The sequence below is a fragment of the Heloderma suspectum genome, chromosome 1, assembly GCF_057233095.1.
Source record: "Heloderma suspectum isolate Gila_16-S chromosome 1, 16-S_ref, whole genome shotgun sequence".
In the NCBI taxonomy this organism is placed as follows: domain Eukaryota; kingdom Metazoa; phylum Chordata; class Lepidosauria; order Squamata; family Helodermatidae; genus Heloderma; species Heloderma suspectum.
Genome location: NC_139458.1, coordinates 200,945,617 through 200,964,266, shown reverse-complemented (window position 1 = coordinate 200,964,266; position 18,650 = coordinate 200,945,617). Strand labels below are relative to the sequence as shown.

Here is an 18,650-nt window from a genome sequence, read left to right as displayed (position 1 = left end):
TACACCATATCCCCAAACTCCTTTTTGAACTTTTGGGAGGAGGGGGGAGAAGTGGGAACCTTCTGAAAAACTAACACTGAAAACAGTTTCAGGGACACACATACCTCTTTGGATTCAAACTGTTTTGCAGGTGCAACAGTTTGACCCCATGCTTCTCTGAACTGCAAGCTGCAGTTCAGGTCATAAAGTTTCCAAGTCTATATGTAATCTAACATTGCACATCATAGCTTTCCACAAAAATATTCATAGTGTAGTTATCAGGAAAATTAAGGGTAAACAGTTTACCTTGATTAAGGAGGTGATGACAATTGCTCCGGCATTTACCATAGGATTGTGAGGTCTGTCTGCAAAATAAGAAATGCATTCAATCACATACATTGATGTCCCACAACAAACAAAATTTACAAAACCAGAGAAAAGGCCATATTTTACATGACCGCTACCCTTCTCATAATTCACATAAGCAGCTGATGGGCACTATATGCCATCTTCTTGTAATCTAGTTGCTGGATCCTAGAGTATCTTTCTTCACATTTTACACTTATCACTTCGACCTATGTCTAGTCTATATCCCCTCCTTCTGCTTCTTTCAGTCATATTGTTACTTGTGCAGCCCCACAGTGGGACAGCATTAAGTGTGCTTTCCCACCAGATAGTTTGAAATCATCTTCCTCTCTGTTTCATTCAGGGCTTCCATCATGTTTACTTCATCAGCTCCAGACTAAGGAACTGGCTCCAATTTCCCCCCAACATAGGGCCAAAGCAGGCAATGTTAAATGCATGACTGCATTTAACCTGTGTTTTATCATTTAAATCAGGGCTGGGCAACTGTGCCGGAAGCCATTTCACCCTCCAGATACCTGCCCTTGGGCTGCTGCCACCCCTCACCACTGAGTATTGAAAAATTTAAAAATTACAGAACAAAGGGGTCATAATTAGCTTGTTCACAAGCCAAATGCAGCCATTTGGGTGGTCCACAGTCATTATGGAAATGTAATGGAATTAAATATTTATTTTATTTTAAGCAAAATTCGAAGGTAGTGGGGGTTGATGGCAGCATGTGGCCCATGGATTGCCCACCCCCGCTTTAAATATAGTAGCCATGGGGGCTCTTGACCAGAATCGGGATTATGAAGTGCTGGGCTTCACCCTACTCTCTCCCTCTCCATACTCTAGGCCAGGTAAAAATTACCCCCACCTCCCACCCATCAACCCAGCTGGGAAAGTTCCTTCCTAGGGTGAATTATCAGCTTCAGGGCAGACGGATGTTTACCAGGATCACAGTATGGGGGGGAAGATTAACCCGCTTCTCAAGTACTGCAGTTCCAAATTTTAACTGGACCTTTCTACAACTGCTGTTTTAAAAGGAAAACACACAAGTTTAGTGCAGTCACTCCTTAACATAGTAACTGGTTTGACTGTTAAATGCCAAAGTAACAGCATTCTCTCACAGTCTGTCCCTCCATCACCTTTGACCTCCCCATTTGAACTGCAAGCAGGCAAGCTTAGGACTTGTATATGTCCATTTAAAAACTGAAACTAGAGAATCTGACAGCTCTGATCAGTGGACCTCCACATCTCAAATCAATGGCTAGGAAGGACTTGCAGACTTGAAGTTTTTTAAGAGATTTCTACCTTATCTTCCACACAAGCTCCCTCCCCATCCGAGTGCAGCTTATAAAATTTAAACAATATCAAAACACTCAGTTCACAAGTTACAAAAGTTAAAGCTAGATGCCAGCAATGACAGCAGTTTAACTACAAAAGACCAAATAGATCTACAACTAGGTTTCACTAAAAGCAGAAGAAAATAAATCAACCTCCACCAGGAATCTAAAAGACAGCAACGTAGGCACCACACAGATACGTTCAGGGAAAATATTACATAGTCAAGGCACCATAACTGAGAAGGCCCTGGGTGCATCCATACAGACAACTAACTCCTAGCACTACCAATCCAAAAACATTGGCAGCAATTCCACCTTTCCCTCCTTAGTGGATTTTCTGTGCTAAGATAAAAGACGGAAGAAGCATAGGGGAAACACAGGAGGGTTTCAGATGGAGTATGATGTAATCTGGACTCCCGAGTAAAATGCCATGAATGATGCAGGGCAATTGCACAATAACATGGAAGCACCCCATGTCACTGGTAGCCACTCACAACTTTTGAATGTGGATAAATCCGGAACAGAGCCTCAGCTGATTATCTTAACTCCTAACAAAACTGCGTGTTTTTACTATTAACGTTTGCAGAACTTTGGGGGACAAATACATGTACTCCTAAGAGCTGTCCAATTATCTTCTACTTCAATGAACACTCCACATGCTGAATCAGGATTATCTATTACATAAATGGATCATTTCCGAAGTAGAAGAAAAGAACTGACAGGTCTTGGATGCATAGAGCTGTGTATGCATGCCAGAGATAGAGTGGCACATGCATTCAAGGCAACTTTAAAAAAAAGTAAATACCAACATTTTATTAACAAATTTTATTAAGACAACTTATACACAAATGTACTGTTTTAGTTCTACGTAATACTAAAGTGATTACTATTTCAAGCAGACAATATATTTAACATAAAAATATGACTAAAATAAAAATATGACAAGCGGCAATTAATGCATCACTTCTGCCAGATTTCCTAACTAGTTTTGTTCTACTGATCAGACACCATTTCTGCTTTGACTATAAACAGTACATGCAGAAAAAGAGTTGCCACTGAACTAGAAAAATCATAACGAGTACAGAACCTAGTGTTATCTAGGTATCCAATACAAGATGCTGTCAACATTTGTGCAACAAGGAAAACAGACACAGAAAAGGTTTCAAAGTCCTTGAACAAGTGTTAATTAAAAATGTCTCTATGGTGAAGTGAAATTACCTCAGCTATTTTCTGCATTTTAGCACTGGTCATCCAAATATTGATATGACACTGTGATATAAGAATACTAGTAAACTATATCTAGGATGGCCAATGGAAGTACATGCATGCTATTCCTAATGAAATATTGGGATGGCATGTAGCAGAAATTATTCGACACAACAGTTGATACATCTTGCTTTTGGAATAGACTACAAATACTTGCACACTTGAATTCTGCCACGGATGTTACAGTATACTAGCTTTTATATATTAAGAACTTTGTAATCACCATCAATAGGTTAATGTACTGCAATTTCAAGGCTAAATGCATCTACACATGTACAAAGTTGCTTATGCTGAAAGGCGAATGATTCCCATAACTGGGTCCTAAAAGAACAAGAGGGGAGGAAATTAATAGATAACCTATGGAACTAGCAAACCTCTGCTTTGAGGTTACTTGTAATGCTTCAACCAAAAAAGTAGTTGTTTTAAATTAGTAGTTAGCTACCGGTGCCTGGCACACACCACCAATTTAAACAAGCCTAAGCCACTGTGGCTTGTTTGAGCATGCAAACCAGCCCCTTCTCACACACACATGCATGCGATATGGAACTATTTTAAATGCTTCACATTCATTGTAAAATTAAGACTTTGGGCCTGATCACACAATCACAGAGGAGGAAGTAAGCTACGGTGGCTTATTTCCTCCACTTTGTATGCCAGGGGAATTTGCATAATTACCCTCACCGGCATGGCTTGCAGTGTCGTGCAAAGCCGGTGAGGGTGGCTTGTTGCCTTGGTTAATAAACCATCCCAGAACCCTAAAACAGCCCATGGATTCTGGGTGGCTTATTAACGATGGCAACAAGCCACCCTTGCTGGGTTTGCGCAACATGGCAAGCCGCACTGGCGAGGGTAATTATACAAATCCCCCTGGAATGCAACCAGAACACAGAGGGGGAAATAAGCCACCATGGCTTATTTCCCTCTCCACGATCATGCGAACTCGATCAGTGTTTCCAGAGTCTGTACACCATCTCTGGGCACTAATAAAATGAATTTAAAATACAAGAAGCAGCTAAATTAGTTAGTTTTATTATGTGAATACATTTTTAACAGTAATTTGAAATCAAATCTATTTTATGTCACTAGCATTCCCTTTCAGAAAGACAGAGGAAATCTATTTCACAGTGGACATGTCACATGATCTTCAAATGCCATCTCTTAATTCTCATTCTAATAAAAATTTATTCAGTGCCATAGCAACTGAGAGGTGCCTTTTCTTACCAGACAAAAATGGCTGGGAATATGCATATTTTTCACTAATAAACTCAGCACTCTGATTACAGCAAGATGAATTATCAGAACACCATTCAATTTTACCTTTCAACAAAATATTTATTGAGAAGGAGACCGTACAAAGAAAGTACGCACAAAAACATACAAACTTTAAACTAGGAGAAGGGCTATTTATTCATAAACAGGAGCTGAACTCTGTCAAATGATTATTAAAAAGCAGCAGTCATCGCTTCCACCTTTATTATAGGAACCTTGCTCATGCTTTAATTTGGTACTGCTGTATCCTGGCAAGAGAATTCAAAGTCAGGTTTATTACAGTTAACGTAAGATTGTCTGGCTTGGATCCAGAATAGCAAAAGCAGAACTCCACTAGTGCAAAATGTCCCTGTCCAATTATCCCCCTTGCTACGTCCCATGCCATCCTGGAGGGTCCCCTGCCTTCAGGCACCACTTTTCAGGGGGCTGCAGTGGGGAGGAGGGAAAGAAAGCCCTATTGTGGAATTCTATTTACTCTAGATCCAAGATTTAGGGGATTAACACATAGCATTTTGGCAAAAGCCAGTTCACATAACAGATTTCTTTTCTTCACAAAAAATACTCCCCCAAATTTTCTTCAAGACCATACTCTCATAAGCAAACATAATGCTCAAACTGGTCAGTCATAGATGTGGCTAGTAGCTGTTTTCTAGTTGCCGCAATCCTTGGAATTGCTACCATTCACACCCCTAACAGCCTAATTGCTACCGTTCACACCCCTGTACACATTACATTTAGTGATGCGAAAAAATGATCCTGAGTCTTGTTGGAACTACTCATGCAAATAAAAGGGATGCACTGAATGTACTAGCCCACAGAACAGAGAAAGATCCAAACTTCATTTAATCCTCTTAAATAAAACAATTTTGACAGCAGTTACAAGTACACTGGTGGTATATTATAACAGCTGATTCTTGTTAATAACATAAACAAAGCACTCTAACAATTACTAGCAGTGGTCAAAATACCTAAGACACATGAGAGAGCATATATGCTCAAAGATATCACACACACACACACACACTGGTAGCACCTTATACACAATTCGTGCTGATGTTAGGTTAACAATGGTACTAATTTCTATAAGTAAGTAGGTTCACGAACAGTACTTCTCATTGTCCTGTCACCATAAATCAAGAGAAATAAAGGTGCTGCATTCTAGAACAAGGTATAAGTATGACTAGTGCCAATGAAACCCACTGGTGTCTGGGCCAGCTTTAGAGTGCAGTCGGACTGACTACAGGAAATCTGTTGGACTATCACCCTTTGCTTCTCCTTGTCCTAGAATAGTCTGCTGTTATTCCTTGCAACCACAAATAGCAGCAACAGAATTACTTAGAAGTACCATGCTAAGATATTCACTCATGAGGCTATCTATTTGGTTGACAGGTGTTTTGTTTCAAGCAGAGATGCTTGTTCACTAGTAGATCCACTCCCTATAGCTAGCACCTACTAACAGATTCCCAGACAGCAGATCCACTGTTTCCACAATGTATTTTAGGACTGCACAGAGAAGTAATGTTTTTCAAGAGAGATACTAGTTTTCCCACAACCAAACGCAGATATGGAATACACCCAAGGAATAATATAAACAACACCAACTTTGTCTAGGAAAATAGCTAGTGTCAATGTGCCCTCAGTTTCTGACACAATCAACCTGCTACCTGAGCTCTCTGACAAACACATACAAACATGTACAACTCTCTCCACCCACTCCTTTTAAACTACGAAAGGATATTTGTTTTAATCATATAACAACAGGAGGACATTTTATATTTATAACAAGTAAAGATCTGTGAAATTTCATGGGCAGAAAAGGCAGACGGAGAGAAGCACTTCAGTTCATTCTTCCTTCCCTCCTGCTCACTCCATCTTCCTCCACCCCTCTCACTCTGTTTCTCTAGATAAAATATTGGGAAGTAGTGATTACATAAATAGCTAACTTACCATCTTCATTGAGAAACAATTTGTTGAATCTTAGTCCACTAGGTTCTTTACCAACATATCTGTGTACATATTCGGTGCCAAGGTCATTAACAGCAATAGCATACTTTAAAGGCTTTACACAGGATTGAAGACAAAATGGGACTTTGGTATCTCCAACAGAATGCCTGTAAGACAAATAGTATATTAGTCGTTGCACACTGTCACATTTGTTTTGAGAAATAGACAGGCAAGTCCTGGGACAGGGACTTTGGAAGAGGACTCATTGCTGTTGATGTTGTTCAGTTCCTACGATCCATCAGAACAAAACAGAGTTTTCCATTTGTATTATTCCATTACTAACCTAAATTGTTTGGGCAGTAAAGTTTAACTATTAAAAATAACTGCAAAAACCTCCAGTTAAAATAGTCAACAGCACAGATTTTCAAAGAGAACTACTATGCTAACATTGCAGTGTAAACATTAGTTATGTACGACCTCTAAGAAATAAGTATTTGTTACAAGTAAATTACTTTAACATGAGCCTCTGGATTCACATAGGAAGAGGCAAAGCCCCCAAAGAGCACAATTACTTTATTAGCTATAACACAGATCCCAAGGATCACTTGGGAGGGCTTATACATGTGGGCCCAATGTAGACATAATGGGCCAGCTCACACAACATGACAGCCCACCGTGGGTTATTTAACCTACAATGAAGCAGCGGTGTGTGAATTCTGCATATCCAACCCCCGCTCAGGGGTTGTCATGTTGTGAAAATCTGGAGAGCTTCTGTTTAACCCTCACATCACCCACGCTCACCAAGTTTGCATGACATGACAACCACTGAGCCAGGGTTGGATATGCAAAGGGATGCCCATGGGCACTGCAACTTGTCGGGGATTAAATGACTCATGACAAGCAGAGCCATGTCGCATGAGCCAGGCCAATGTTTAACCATGGTTAGCTGCCTGACCTCGGGTTAAGATCCCAAAGTAGAGTGAAACGGTGGTTTAAGTTTATCGAGCTAATCTCTGCCAGTGGAAGGAGTTATAATGAGACCTGCTTGTCATCTTGCAAGCAGAGAGATGGAAACACCATGTTAACCATGTTTTGGTCAGTGCAGATACAATACTTAATGCAAGCCATAGTTTGTAAACCCACTACAAGGATGTAGCTGGTTCACATAACATGAAAACATGGGATGTCCAACCTCAGGCTCAAGCACTTCCTCCTCCCTCTGCATGCTTCAGTTTGCTCCCTTTCTTACAAAAAAACACCATAGTTTACACTTACCCTCCATGATTTCCAGTTCAGGCTTGAAGTGCAAGTGCGAAAGAGTTTGCTGGTTCACATATAATGGCAATGTAGGGCTCGCCAGAACAAGGTAATGAGGACAGTGCGTGCAAGGCCAAGGCTTGGACCAAAGAGCTTAAGCATGGAGTTAGAGCAGAACACAGGAGCTCAGCTGTTATCGGGAGCTTCCCCTTTTCAGCATGAAACTCCTTTGATGAGGGAACTGCACTGGCTGCCTATCCACTACCAGGCCAGGTTTAAGGTTTTGGTACTAGCAGATAAAGCCCTAAACAACTTGGGACCAGGACACCTAAGAGAGCGCCTTCTCTCTTACCAACCTACCCAATCCCTGAGGACATCAGAAAGCATGCTGACAGTATGCTTCTGGTGGTTCCCCATGGACCAATGGCCCAACTGGAGTCCACCTGGAGAAGAACCTTCGATGTGGTGGCTCTTATCCTATGGAACTTCCTAATTCTGGAGGTCAGGGAGGAGTTGTGTTCAGCACTTCCTGAAAACAGCTCTTTTTCAGGAAGCCTTTCTTGGTTAACCAACCTTGGCTTTATTGGCACCCCGTTGTTTTTTTAATAATAATTTTAATTTCATGTTTCATTCTTTTTATCTTTTTTTTCATTTTATCTCTTATTATTCACCGCTCCAAAATCTGTTTAGATGTGGAGCAGTATACAAATATTGTGAATGAATGAATGAATGAATGAATGATATGGCTGTTACATCCAATGGTTTCACATTCTGTTTTTCAGCTAGTCCTTAACTGTGGTTTAGATATTCAGTGAAATGCTTAATCCATGACATTAAGGAAAACATAATTAAGTTTAATATCTGCATAGGGCCAGGTTATATAAAGGAAGCCAGCTAAGCTTTTGTTCAGTCACATCAGGGCACTTCATCTTTGCAGAGTAGCTCAAGGAACACAGTTCCCACGGCTGTGAAGCTTTACTGAACATGATCCTGTGGGTTTGCTCCAAGTCTGGAACAATTCTTGTGAAGATTAAGAACAGAAAAAGAGCTATTTGAGGCTTCCTGCTCAGTCCCCTGCGAGCTGTGTGTCCAGTACTTGGGTTTTTTTAAATGAGGTATCTGATCCAGATATTGTAAACTAAAAGCAGGATAATAATGAAAACCAAAACTACACAGAATTCAGTTAAACTCTATTGTAAACTCTGATTTTATTCGTTCTTTCCATATCCTCAGAGGAAGTGGTACACCTCAACAGCATCAATATCCTGCTATTTTGAATAATAAATATTTTCACTTTGTTTATATGAACTAAGCAAAAAGGCTGGGAACCAACAGACATCTTTTCTTTTGTTTTGAAAGAGATACTTACATAAAAATTTGCTAGACATCCATTGTTAGCACCCACAAAAACAAAAACAAACACACTAAAATGGTGTAGTTATGCAGAGGTATATATATTTTAAAATTAGCAACTTCAGGGGTACAAGCCACAGCCCACTGAAGTTAAATGGCAAATCTCTCATTATTTTAATAGCCAAGGATCACACCTTGCATGATTTATCCCTCAACTATATAAATTTATTCCAACACATCTACCTGCAAAACTGGCATATTGTCATGTTTTACTGCATTACCAGCAGCTAGTACATTCTGTCACAAGCACTTCCCTATCCATACAATCTTCAACTGGACTGTTAATAAACATAATTATAGCAGCACAATATATTACAGGATACAATAAATCTAGCACACTGACCACAGCATGCTACTTTAGCTTTGACGAGAATTAGGGATGGCTATCTGCTACTAGATATAAGCAGTTTGGTTAAGAGAACGTCCAAGGTTTTATTTATACCCTATGTATGCCAGATGGCTATGGCAGCTAGCAATGTATCTTTAAAAATATATGCTGCGTGCTCAGAACTGCGAGACAAGGCACTGGTGCGTAGAGCCTCTAAGACCAGAATAAGTAGCCACAATAACCTCTCATTTCTTACATCTCCCTGTTCCACCTGTCCACAGCCCAGTGGTAACTCATGAGCCACATGTACAAAAAAAATAAACAAATCCTTTCACCTTTCCACAATTTTAAAATTACATTATCCTAACAGAGGCAACACTATTTGCAATAACCCATTTCTAGTCCTGAGGAAAGGAGTTTTATCTAGTGATGTGTCATGATTTATCATATTAACAATGATACCAAAATACTCGAGTGTGTAGTGCTCCTGTTCGGGATTCCAGTCAGCCAGCCAGCCAGCCATGCCCTTTTCAAGAATGCTCCATTCAATTTCCCCTCCAGTTTTCCTTCTCCCATTCCAACAGACACTCACCATTCTGCAGCCACTGACAATGCTTAGTCCTCACTGGGCTGTTTTGTGATTTCCCCTGCTGGGGGAAGGAGACTCAAGGCCCCTATGGGATCTCCTATATTTACCAGACCACATTTATCCCACAAACCCTAGGGTTCCCCTAAGCCTGCTGATCCCTCCCTCTTGTGTGTATGGTGCTGTTTTGGCTACGTAAGGATTGGCAATGAGATGGAGTTTGTCATTAGTATATGTGGTGAATAACACAACTTCTATCGTATATATTAGCTATTTTGAACAGAACACTCAGCATATGAAATCAAAATTCTGCAACTCAAAAAAACACAGAACCAAAATTCCCAATAATAGCATTATTTGGAGAAGTGAGGAACGGATAACAATACTCTCACAACAAAATTCATCCAAGGAAATGTCATCCTAAATCTCTATTTAATGTGGGGCTGCACTAAACAGAACATAATAAAAAAGCAAGCCTGCCAGCTAGCACCATAAGGACACACAGCATGTATTTTACAAAACTGTTTTGTAGCAAATTTGGTTCCTCAAAGTTAGCTTTCTACTTCTATCAGTATAGCTGACATTATTTGAACAGTTCAGATATTTAAGATACAGTACAATACCTCTGCCCATCGACTGTGCAAACTGACACTGCCCACAAGTCAGGACTGAACTTAGCCAGTTGTGGAATATAGTCAGCAACCTAACCAAAACAAAATCAATAATGTCAGTTTAAGATTATACTGCCAGGCTAGAAATGACTTACAGGAAAAATACAACCATTTAAAAATGTTAGAGAGATAAATAACACAAAAGTCAAATCTAAAACCTCCCAAACTACAGGTTTACAGTAAATATGTTACCATCATAGAAAATGAGGGCTCTTCAATCCCTAATGTATTAGGGGATCAATCACACAACCTTTTTGGGGGAATGACTAGTTGTAGGAATAGGTTTACCATGGGCCCCCAAAAAAGGGAAAATCCATCCATTGTTACATGCCCCCCCCCCTCCAAAAAACCCTGCTTGTAGATACTGTTGGCCTGGACCCCATGACAAACTGTATTAAGTACTCTGCTGCACCAATTTTTTCCTCTTGTGCTTTAATTTCAAAATATTCACAACCTTATCAAATAACTACAGTGGTTTAATGAAACGAAAAGACTACCACAAATATTTATAATGTTTAATACAATACTGATGAACAGGAACATTTTATTTCTCATCCTAAAGTTCTGAAATTAAGATCTTCAAAACAGGCAGGTATTTCAATGATTTTTAACAATCTAATTTGAAGAGGAAAGAAGACTGCACCTCTAATTCAAACATGAAAGAGAGGAAAAATCCAGAGGTATTTTTGGGCGGGGAGGGGAGTGAGATCTTGAGGAAGAAAAAGCTCTGGCTTGAATTTAGAAGCCTAAAGCACTTTGCCTCTAGTTACAACCCCAATTAAAATCTGCTGGCTCAGAACCTTGTTTGGTTTTTACTTAAAAACAGTGAGTATTCTGCTGTACCAGTTTTTCCCTCTTGTGCTTTAATTTGAACAGGATTTGAAATATTTTGAATCATGACTTTAGATCCACATGTATTGGAATTTACAGGTTCAACAGAGTCCTATCCTCCCGCCCCCTCTTCTACGTACACTGCCCTGAGCACCTTGGATAACGGCTAGGATAAAAACGTAACGGTTTTGTAAAAATTTGTGCACAAAGGCAAGCCTGTCAGGGAACACAGGAAGCTGCCAAGTCAGACCACTGGTCCATCCAGCTCAATACTGTCAACTCTGTCTGGCAGCGGCACTCCAGAGTTTCAGGCAGGAATTTTACCAGCACTACCTGGAGATGCCGCAGATTGAACCTGGGACCTGCTGCACATCAAGCAGGTGCTCAACCACTGAGCCACAGTCCCTTCCCAAATCTGTGCAAACCTCCCCCGACCCCCTCCAGCCTCACCCTGTCCACCCAGTAAAAGTTACTTGGATCTGGAGCACAAATCATGTGTAGTAAAGTAACAGGGCTGCTATGGACAGTATGCACAGAGCTACCATTCCCTAAAAGCCCTGTGCTGACTGCATGTGTGTAATGTATATGTTCCATGTATATATTCCACGGAAAAGTAACAGGAAGAACAGGACACTGCTGAACCTATGGAAATTACCTCTCATATCAGAGGCAGTATGCCTATCAGCACCAGTTGCTGGCTAACATGAGCTCAAGGGTGCTATCCCACCTGTGTCCTGCTTGTGGGCTTTGCATAGACATCCAATTGGTCACTGTGGGAACACGATGCAGGAACAGATAGGCCTTCAGTCTAAGAACATAAGAAGGGCCATGCTGGATCAGAACAAGGGTCCATCTAGTCCAGCATTCTGCTCACACAGCAGCCAACCAGCTGCCTACAAGAAACTTACAGAAGGCCTTCTGTGCAACAGCACCTCCCGCCCATGTTTCCTAGCAACTGGTGTACACAGGCATACTGCCTCTGATACTGGAGGTAGCATATAACCACCAGGACTAGTAGCCACTGATAGCCTTCTCCTCCAGGAATCTTTTTAACCCTATTTTAAAACCATCCAAATTGGTGGCAATCACTACGTCTTGTGGTAGCAAATTCCACAGATTAAGTATGTGCTGTGTGAAGACGTAATTCTTTTTCTCTGTTCAGAATCACCCACCAATCAGCTTCATGGGATGACCCCAGGTTCTAGTATTATGAGAGAGGGAGAAAAATGTCTCCCTATCCACTTTCTCCATGTCATGCATAATTTTGTATACCTCTATCATGTCCCCCCTTATGTGCCTTTTCTCCAAACTAAACAAGCCCAGCTATTGTAACCTTCCTTCATAGGGGAGATGCACTAGCTCCTTCACTATTTTAGTTGCCCTTTTCTGCACTTTTTCCAGCTCTACAATGTCTTTTTTAAGGTGTGGTGACCAGAATGGTACACAGTTATAGCATGTGTGGCCACACCATAGATTTGTATAAGGGCAGTATGATATTGGCAGTTTTATTCTCAATTCCTTTTCTAATTATGCCTAACATGGAATTTGCCATTTTCACAGCAGCTGCACACTGGGTTGACATTTTCATCGAACTGTCCACAACAACCCCAAGATCTCTTTCTTGATCAGTCACTGCTAGCACAGATCCCATCAGCTTATACTTGAAGTTTGGTTTTTCCCCCCAATATGCATCACTTTACACTCACTTACATAACCACATTTGCCATTTGGATGCCTATTCTCCCACTTTGGAAAGATCCTTTCGGAGCTCCTTGCTTTTATTTTAACAACCCTAAATAATTTGGTGTCATCAGCAAACTTGGCCACTTCATTGTTCACTCCTAATTCCAGATAAGTAGTTCATGCCCTGGTCTCCTCTCACCTAGACTACTGTAATGTGCTCTATGCGGGGTTACCCTTGAAGACGGTTTGGAAGTTGCAGCTGGTGCAGAACGCAGCGTCCCACCTGACTAAGGCAGCCATCGGTGAGGTAACATCACTCCAGTGCTGAAGGAGTTGAACTGGTTACCAGTTGTTTTCCAGGCCCAATTCAAGGTGTTGGCATTGCCCTTTAAAACCCTGTATGGTTCCAGCCCAGTCTATCTTAAGGAGCGTCTCCAACAACACCAGGGACGTCACTCAAAGAGATCAGGCTAGGCAGGCCTTCTGTCTGTCCCATCAGCCAGGACAGCTAGGCTGGTGAGGACTAGGGAGAGGGCCTTTTCTGTGGTGGCCTCCATTCTGTGGAATTCCCTCCCTAGTGACCTCCGTCATGCCCCCCCTTTAATAAGCTTCCACCAGGCTTTAAAAACCTGGCTGTTCAACCATTAACCCATTTGGGGTGGGTCAGGTTTTTTTTGGAGTAGTGTTGTTTTGTTATGTTGTTTTGTTCAGTTGATTATGTTAATTTGTTGTATTTCATGTTATTAGTATTGTGCGCCACCTAGGGTAGCCAGGTAGCTGGCCAGATGAGTGGCTAATAAATCTAATTAATAAATAAATAGTAAGTTGAAAAGCACTGGTCCAATACAGATCCCTGTGTGACCCCTCTATTTGCATCCCTCCACTGGGAGATTTTACCCTTTAGTCCTACTCTCTGTTCTTTAACCAGTTACTGATCCATAAGAGGACCTCTCTTATTTCATAAGTTCTAAATATGCTCAGGAATTTTTGGTGAGGTACTTTGTTAAAAGCCTTTTGGAAGTCCAAGGAAGCAATGTCTACCACATCAATCCACATGTTTACTTACACTCTCAAAGAACTCTAAAAGCTTAGTGGGACAGGACTTACCTTTGCGGAAGCCATATTAATTATTATTCAGCAGGGCATGTCCATTTATATGCTTGCTAATTTTATCTTTAATAATACTTCCAACAGATTTACCCAGAACAGACATTAAGCTAACTGGCCTGTAACTTCCTGGATCCCCCCTGGATCCCTTTTAAAAAACTGGCATTATATTGTCCATTTTCCAGTCCTCTCATACAGAGGCTGATCTGTGGGACATGTTGCATATTTTTGTTATAAGATCAGCAATTTCATATTTGAGTTCTTTAAGATCTCTAAGACAGATACCATCTGGGCCTGATTATTTATTCACTTTCAATTTGTTAATAAGGTTGAAAACTTCCTCTTCTGTCACAAGTCTCATCCAGGGAAGCTCTTATGCTTTCTGCACCCAGGCAGTGGCCTGAGTCATTCCCATGAAAATGTAAAGAAGGGACCAACATTTCAATGCAAAAGAAAACAATTCTTCAGTTATTAAAGTGCGGTTCTTATGCTACGCAAATATACAAAACGTAACAATTCTTTCATTAAAACACTTACCTGTCCTCCAGATTGTTTTTTAGCATTTTCATACAACTCATCAATGTGAGAGGCAAATGACATAAAATCTGGAATGACAAACTTTCGCCTGAAAGCCTGAGTAAGTAAGACAATATTGCTTTGAACGCATCTGTGAAAGAAAGAAAAAAGTTACATGACTGAAAATGCAAAGTATGTGCGTTATCTCTCAATATACTGCCTATCACTCTAGAGATATTAAAAGTGGGTTCTAAAATTTAAATATTAAGTACTGATTTGATCATTTTAGACAATTAAGTTTTATCTGTAGTGCTGTTATATACACTACACTTAACTTTGCCTTTTCTTCTGTTCAAATACCAAGTTAAAATGCCTGGAGACGTGCCAAGGTTATGTTTCTGTGATATTGTAACAAGCCAGAACTCTGAATGAGTTCTAATGCGCATAATGCTCCCCAAGTTTAATTACCAGACATGATGAAAAATAGCAAAGGAGTAACTACTTGCCTGTTAACAATTAAGAACTCACCACCACATTAAAGTGTATTAAGAAATGGCAAAGCATTATATTATACAAGATTTGATAAAAAGACTACCACAAGGACTTTGTTAACATCAGACACTCAAAGTCTGGGTTCGGATGACATGCTAACCCACAATGGGTTAAAGTAAGCCTGTTGGGAGTTTTTAAATCCATGATTAATAATGGCCAAAATAACCCTCTGATAACCCACTATCTACAATAGGAGTTATTTAACCCACCATGGGTTATTGTGCCGTCTGTCGAGTACCATGGGTTTTTTGCTCGCCTACAGAATTGCGCGGCAAGAGCAGTTCAGACTGCTGTCGTTACTCTGGTTTTTCCAGGAGTTTTCTGTGTAATTGAAACTGCCTGACAGTTCGCTGGCGTAGGGCAAAAAGTGAGAATGTTTTTCTCCTATTCCCCCATTTCCCCCTATTCTGCAGTTACTTCTATTCCTCTTTATTTTTCCTTTGCACTTTTACACATTTGTGTATTTTTGCAAATGCAGTATTGGGAACACGTAAAAGCCTCTATGCCAGTAATATCTATGGGGAGAAATGCACAATTCTGATTTTGAGAGAAAGCGCTACAGCGCTTTAGCAAATGAACAAAAGAGCACTACAGCTCTGTAAAAGGTTTGGTCCCGATCCTGCAAACCCCCAAGGTTTTATAGCCACCACCCCTTCTCTGGTGCACATGGGATTTTTACTCCTTTTTGAGTAATCACACAGGGTTTTGATAGTGCAGCAGGTGTCTCCTGACTAGGAAAGGCCCTTTTGGTGCACCCAGGATTTTTGCTCCTTTGTCAACAGGTGAAACAGCACCACTCCTCAGGCAGGAGGACTGCAGCGGGACAGGGGGAATGACTCAGATTACACACAGAAGCTTAATAAGCTACTCAAAATTGCTTATTAGCCCACTTATATAGCAGGGCATCGTGGATAATTTAAAAAATAAGCTACTATGAGTAGCTTATTAAGCCACCATGGCTTAAAGTGACATCCGAATGCATCCTAAGAGTCTGAAGAGAAGCTATTCAATATAAGGTCTGCACAGTGAATACTTTCTCTTACACAGAGAAACTTACTGTAAATATCCTCGAACATGACTGAAAAATTATGTTTTAAATCACCAGAAAACAGGACTCATAAAACCTAGTTCCCAGCTTACTATTTCCTGAGAAACCATGCCTATCAATTGGTTGCAATAATAATTAAGGCAAGTGTGCTTGCAATTCAATAGCAAAATCCCAAGCCTATGGACATGCAGCCCATATGTCTTTCATAGACATGTCTTTTATGACTGCTTAAGGAAGCAATTGTGAAACTGAGGGGTTTCAGTTTGGCTCTGTATATACACGTAAAGACCCTAAGCAAAATTATTGGAAGAAGTACATGCCCAGGACTTTCCAGAAGAGCTAGTAGTAACTAGGCAGAACAGTGCCTCTCCATTATAGGCCAATTAAGTGTCTAAGATTCTAAATATTCATAACTATGAATACAGAATTACACTTCCCTTCCAGGAAGACCAGCAATTTTTGATTGGGGAGAGAAGGTTAAGCCACCTCAGAAGTCCCATTCCTGATCAGTCCTCCACTCCAGCAGCTACTATTTAAATTTTAAAAACTTGATACCTTAATGGCAATCAAGCAATTAACATCACATCTAGTTGGACTCCAACAGTAATCTAATATAACGCTAGGCAGGACTGTGCTACAAATATTTTAAAAATCTATTCATTCTTCAATGAATGTACATAAACATGCTCTCTTGTCCACTATACTGCCAGCAAAATTACTCCATATCAATAAACTGGATGATGTGGAAAATTTTAAGACATTGTTTCAGAACAGTAAAGAGATGTTTACTTTTTAAAGAGATCTTTATCTAGCATGACACCATCTGATGTTGTCTGAAGCGTCAATCTTAGCATATCCATGCATTCTTTCAGTCTTGGATCAGATGTACGTAAACCTGTTGATTTTAGAGCCTGTAAAATAAAAAGGCAACACAAATATTTCTTCTTCCGAACATTGATTCCAATAACATGCAACTAGTTCTGAGGACCATCTGGTCTTAAATTCTAACACACTGCAGTAGACAGCTCACAGATTCATTTACAGAGCGGCTATGTTTTTCAGTGCCTTTTTATCACTATGTTTAAAAGACGTACACCAATGTACCCTCAGCTTTACATCATAAACAAACAGAATGACCAGGTTTGGATGGGCCGCTGCACCCCTGGGCAGCAGGTTGCATATGCAACACCTGCATGTTGTGCAAACCCAGTAAGCTTAAGTTAAGCAAAGGAACCCATGCTCGCTGGATTCACAAGACACAACAACCTCCAAGTGGGGGTTGCATATTCAAAATGAAAGCCACACACACCACAGCCTCACCATGGGTTAAATAACCCACGGTGGGCTGTCATGTCATCCAGACTGCCCCATTATATTAATTACAGCCATCTAGATTGACTTAAAACATCTAGAATGTTCATCTTCAATAATCGTCCCATCAGCTGATAATTAGAAAGTTTATTAAATTCATTCCTTTTCAAAAGTACCAAAAGAAAATCATTCAGCTATGATATTAAGTGTAGTTTATTCCAAAAAAAGAAGGCTTACCGTGATGAACTTATGAACTGGTATTTTTTCCTGGCCTTCTGCAATAGTATAGAACAGCAAATCCTCCAAACTAGGCAAGAGACCTTGCTTTGTCTTACTAAGAAGAAACAAGACATGGGAAAATGTGAGAAATGAAGTGCTCTTAACAGTTCACCAATGAAACACTTAAAGTGCAACTTATACATGCCTACTCACAATTAAGTCACATAAAGTTCAATGGGACTTGTTTCAAAGTAAGCGTATATAGGACTGCAGTCTGAAACATATTTGACGACTATTTCAGTAACTCTATTTGTTCTTATATAAACATGTAAATCAGGGGTGCAGAACCTTAAGCCCAGGGGTCAAATTCAACCCACCTGGGGTTCCCCAGATGGCCACACAACCTTTCTTGACCACTGATCATTTCGTGATTTCCTGGCTTTCATGCAGTTTTTCCCAACTCTGAAAAGCTGAAATGCTTCTCCTAAGGCTTAGATACTGTGGCAGTAACAGCTTTAAGCTAAAATATTCTGGTATTTTGAGCCCACTTCTTTTGTCTTCATCCGTATCTACCACTGGAATGCAGCCCTCAAAGAGTTTCTCCAAAACAGAATTCAACTCTCAGACTCAAAGAGGTTCAACACCCCTGATATAAATTGACAACTGTGTATTAATTCATCATATCAAACTAGGATTTAAGTGCTTTTCTGCCATCAAAAGCAAATTCTATTGCATCCAGAGTTGGGAACCTGTGCCTTCCAGATGTTGTTGGACCACAACTCCCATCATCCCTAATCACTGGCCCTTCTCACTGGGGCTAATGGGAGTTAGAGTCCAACATCTGAAAGGTAAAAGGTTCCCATCCCTGTGTTTCTTTTTCGCTTCCATTTTACATCAACCTAAAAGCATCCAGTACTGCTAGAGTAGTACCTTGCCAAGTAACTACAAAATAAAGCCGAATATTATGCAAAGTCCCTGCCCC

At 40.4% G+C, this 18,650-nt stretch overlaps 1 protein-coding gene across 4 annotated transcripts in view; it reads right to left on the bottom strand.

Annotated features, from left to right (window-relative positions):
* GLS (glutaminase) overlaps positions 1-18,650 on the bottom strand; it is an 88,890-nt gene that overhangs the window by 60,165 nt on the left and 10,075 nt on the right. For all 4 annotated transcript variants that reach the window (XM_084816294.1, XM_084816311.1, XM_084816307.1 and 1 more), the window contains exons 2-7: positions 17,687-17,783; positions 16,928-17,049; positions 14,560-14,689; positions 10,354-10,433; positions 6,150-6,313; positions 286-344 (exon numbers count right to left, since the gene is read on the bottom strand). In XM_084816294.1, coding sequence (XP_084672420.1) covers positions 286-344; positions 6,150-6,313; positions 10,354-10,433; positions 14,560-14,689; positions 16,928-17,049; positions 17,687-17,783 — 652 coding nt within the window. The remainder of the gene's footprint in view (positions 1-285; positions 345-6,149; positions 6,314-10,353; positions 10,434-14,559; positions 14,690-16,927; positions 17,050-17,686; positions 17,784-18,650) is intronic.